Source organism: Morone saxatilis, unplaced genomic scaffold, assembly GCF_004916995.1.
Source record: "Morone saxatilis isolate NCDOM2014 unplaced genomic scaffold, NCSU_SB_2.0 Contig23, whole genome shotgun sequence".
In the NCBI taxonomy this organism is placed as follows: Eukaryota; Metazoa; Chordata; class Actinopteri; family Moronidae; genus Morone; species Morone saxatilis.
Genome location: NW_023339796.1, coordinates 5,465,280 through 5,468,462, shown reverse-complemented (window position 1 = coordinate 5,468,462; position 3,183 = coordinate 5,465,280). Strand labels below are relative to the sequence as shown.

The following is a 3,183-nucleotide window of genomic DNA, read 5'->3' as shown; positions in this document are numbered from 1 at the left end:
TGGTGGACAAACACTGGTGGAGAACCAGGATCATCAGTTCTCTTCAGGTCTTTACTAAACTAAAACCTCTCGGAGTCATTCCCCAAACCCAACAGGAAGTCTGCCTTTTTTAATTCATGTGCAATATCGCCACAGTTTTCTTTCCGTTCCAGGTGTTTAAGGGATTCCTCCTACAGAAATGATCGGATCGACATCAGATTGGGTCGCTGCACTCTACAGACGTTCATAATGAAAACAAAATCATGTGGTTTCGTCTGTCAGCGTGTCTGTGGCGTGGCGTCGAAAATCAACATTTCACCATGACAGTCTGCCTGGCGTCGTGTTTAACCGACAGACATGAAGATAGTTAGACACGTGTATCTTATTGAGACGTACAAAAGAGCCTCTCCCAACCATTTCGATCGGATCAGCTGCTCACTGCACTCTAAATACGTTCGTCTTATGGCGTGCCCACGGCGTGGAGTTGAAAATTGGCGTTTGGCAGTGAAACGGGAAACGCTGTCCCTGACCCTAACCTGAGTGTATATTACCCATCAGCCCAAAACTTCACGTTCCTCGAGTGCAGACTGAAATAAATGTGAGGTTTCTTTATTGGAGCAGTGAACCTGTGGTCTGAGGTCGGGCTGCTCACAGGTCCAGATGTTGGACGCTGTTGTTGTCCCTGCTGTGAACTCGGTTAGCAGTGACAATGAGCTCGCTGTGTGAAGGAATCACATGTAGCTGCCGTGTTTGAAACGCTCGCCGTGTATGCACACCACGCTCGTGCACATATAATCCAATCCTTTTAAAGTAGTTCATACAAGCAATTATGGCCATGTGGGATAATGTCCCACTTAATCTTGAGGGAGGGAGGGAGGCCGATTATCTCCCCCCTCCCTCCCTCTCAGTTGATTCCTGAGGCTGAAATGTTTTCTCCTTCCCTCTGATGATGGCTACTGAATGAACTCCCGTCAGCGAGCCGCTAATGGACACATTCCTCCTTCCATCAGCCTTATTACCGCACACATATTCTTGGTCTGGATGCTCATCCATCCCTCAGATTACCCCCCCGACCGTCCCGAATGGAGGCGACTTATTGTTAATGCAGATCTGTGAGTGGTCAGTGGGGGGGGCAGGGTGCTAAGTGCCGGTGTTTAGCTTCCCGACCTAAAGCCGAGTCCTCTCCGCTGTTTGTTTTGTTTGGAAATTGCTTCTTAGTGTCTGTATAAGAGTTTTACAGTAAAGCTCCTATGATACACTTTCTATCAGACCCTTTAATCACCCACTTCTGCATGCGGCAGAGGTCAGAGGTCGCTGGTAAAAGGCACTAATGCATGCAGCTGAGTGGCACACACACTAATGTCGTCTTTGAGTTGACCTGGATGAGCCGATCCTCGGCGAGCTCTCAGCGTATCACTGGAGATCTTCATGTTGGATTGATGTTCCAGATCTGCTTCACCTTAAAGTCCTTCAAGACACTTTATACATGTTTCTGTGTAACAAACAGTCGACACCTCAACACAGAGTCCGGATCAGAGTCCGGATCAGAGTCCGGATCAGAGTCCGGATCAGAGTCCGGATCAGAGTCCAGAACGTGATCCATGATATTAACTTATATATTTTGATGTTAGCCCACAACAAGTGACGTAGCTGTATAAAGCTAACGGTCCAGCTGCTTCATCATCTTCATCATCATCATCATCTTCATTATAACTTAAAGCTAAAACTTGTGTTTTTCCGTTCAGGGATTTCTGCCTGGATCACCGTCAACTTCCTCACTGGTGAGAATTCAACACTGTGTGTGTGTGTGAGAGTGTGTGCTTACTTGTGAGCTCTGATGGATTTCAGACACTCCCACTTCTTCGTGCTCCACACACATAACAGTCCATCGTCTCCTCCGCTCAGTAAATGAGACGACCCGTAAAACTCCAGGCTGGTGATGGTGCCTGAGCGACACGGCGAAGGTTTGAGTCAGGTGTGCAGAAGCAGAAGATAATGTCTTTAAAATCTTTTATACATTTCACAACTAGTAAAAAAAGAAGTTTAAAAAATGTCAAATTGCAAATCATGGAGGCAGAAATCAGTTTGCTACAGGAAGAAAGAGGTCAGGAGAACCTAGTTTTAAATTAATGGGAGAAAAGGTGGAAAGTAAGTTGATTCCAACAAAAAATAAATGAATAAATAACAAGATTACTCTTCCCTAAAAACACTAAATACCACAACAACCAGCCAACTCAGTTCTTAGGTAATGGAGGACAAGATGAGTAATTATTTCTGTTTTATTGTGACTTTAAAATGAGCTCTTTTCACTTCAGAAAACGTTCAAGAATGACACTTTTTCTCTCAAGTTACATTTCTATATTGTAATAGTTTCTTTTTTGAACACATCTTTCCTCATAAATGATGTCTTTTATATAAAAAATCCCCTGCTTTAACACAGTCCCTCCAAAATTCTGTACACAGCACAGTACAGCCTTCAGTTCACAAGCATGGTGGCATATATCATAAAAAACAGGGAGGTAAAATAACGACAAAATCTCCCCTCCACATTCATCCCTCATTCCTCCAGCCTCGGAAGTACCTGCCATAATATATTAGATATTCTACATCATACATAATCATGGAAAGGAGTCCATCTTAGTAAGAAAGGAAAACCTTTGTGGGGATAACACCATAAATCTTCAGAGCCACAGTTACTGCTTCTGTATTTCCCATTAAGTCCATAATAATGACTGGATGTCAGACAGAAGATCTACAGAACAGACTCACCGTCATGATGCAGCAGAGCTCCGTGTTCACTCCTCTTCTTCATGTCGTACAGCTGTATGGTCTCATCTTTGCTACCGGTGACAACAAACCTCTCACTGGCTGCCACAGCTGATATGGATGCTGTGTGGGCGTGATGTGTGAAGTTTGCCTTGGCTGTCCACTCCTGGATGAGAAAAAGGAAAATACACACGTTTAGTAATAACATAAACACTGAAACTGGGAGAAAAACAAACAAAAACATAGGATTTAGGTTCCTGAGTGACAGTTCCAGGAGGGGGAATGATCAAATCTATTATAAAAACAGAAGTTCATGTCTATCATCGTACGTACTTACACTTTATCATTTATTTTTACCCAAATTTCACTTCATCACTTTATTTAGAAACGAAGAATGTTAGCGCTTGTTAGCAACATAAATCACTAAGATATAGTAAA

General features: G+C 43.4%; 1 protein-coding gene across 1 annotated transcript in view; it reads right to left on the bottom strand.

Moving 5' to 3' along the window:
* The window catches only part of pak1ip1 (PAK1 interacting protein 1), a gene marked incomplete in the record, with an annotated part of 11,929 nt that overhangs the window by 1,892 nt on the left and 6,854 nt on the right, over positions 1 to 3,183 (bottom strand). The window contains 2 exon segments of the mRNA XM_035671400.1: positions 1,805 to 1,925; positions 2,749 to 2,911. Coding sequence (XP_035527293.1) covers positions 1,805 to 1,925; positions 2,749 to 2,911 — 284 coding nt within the window.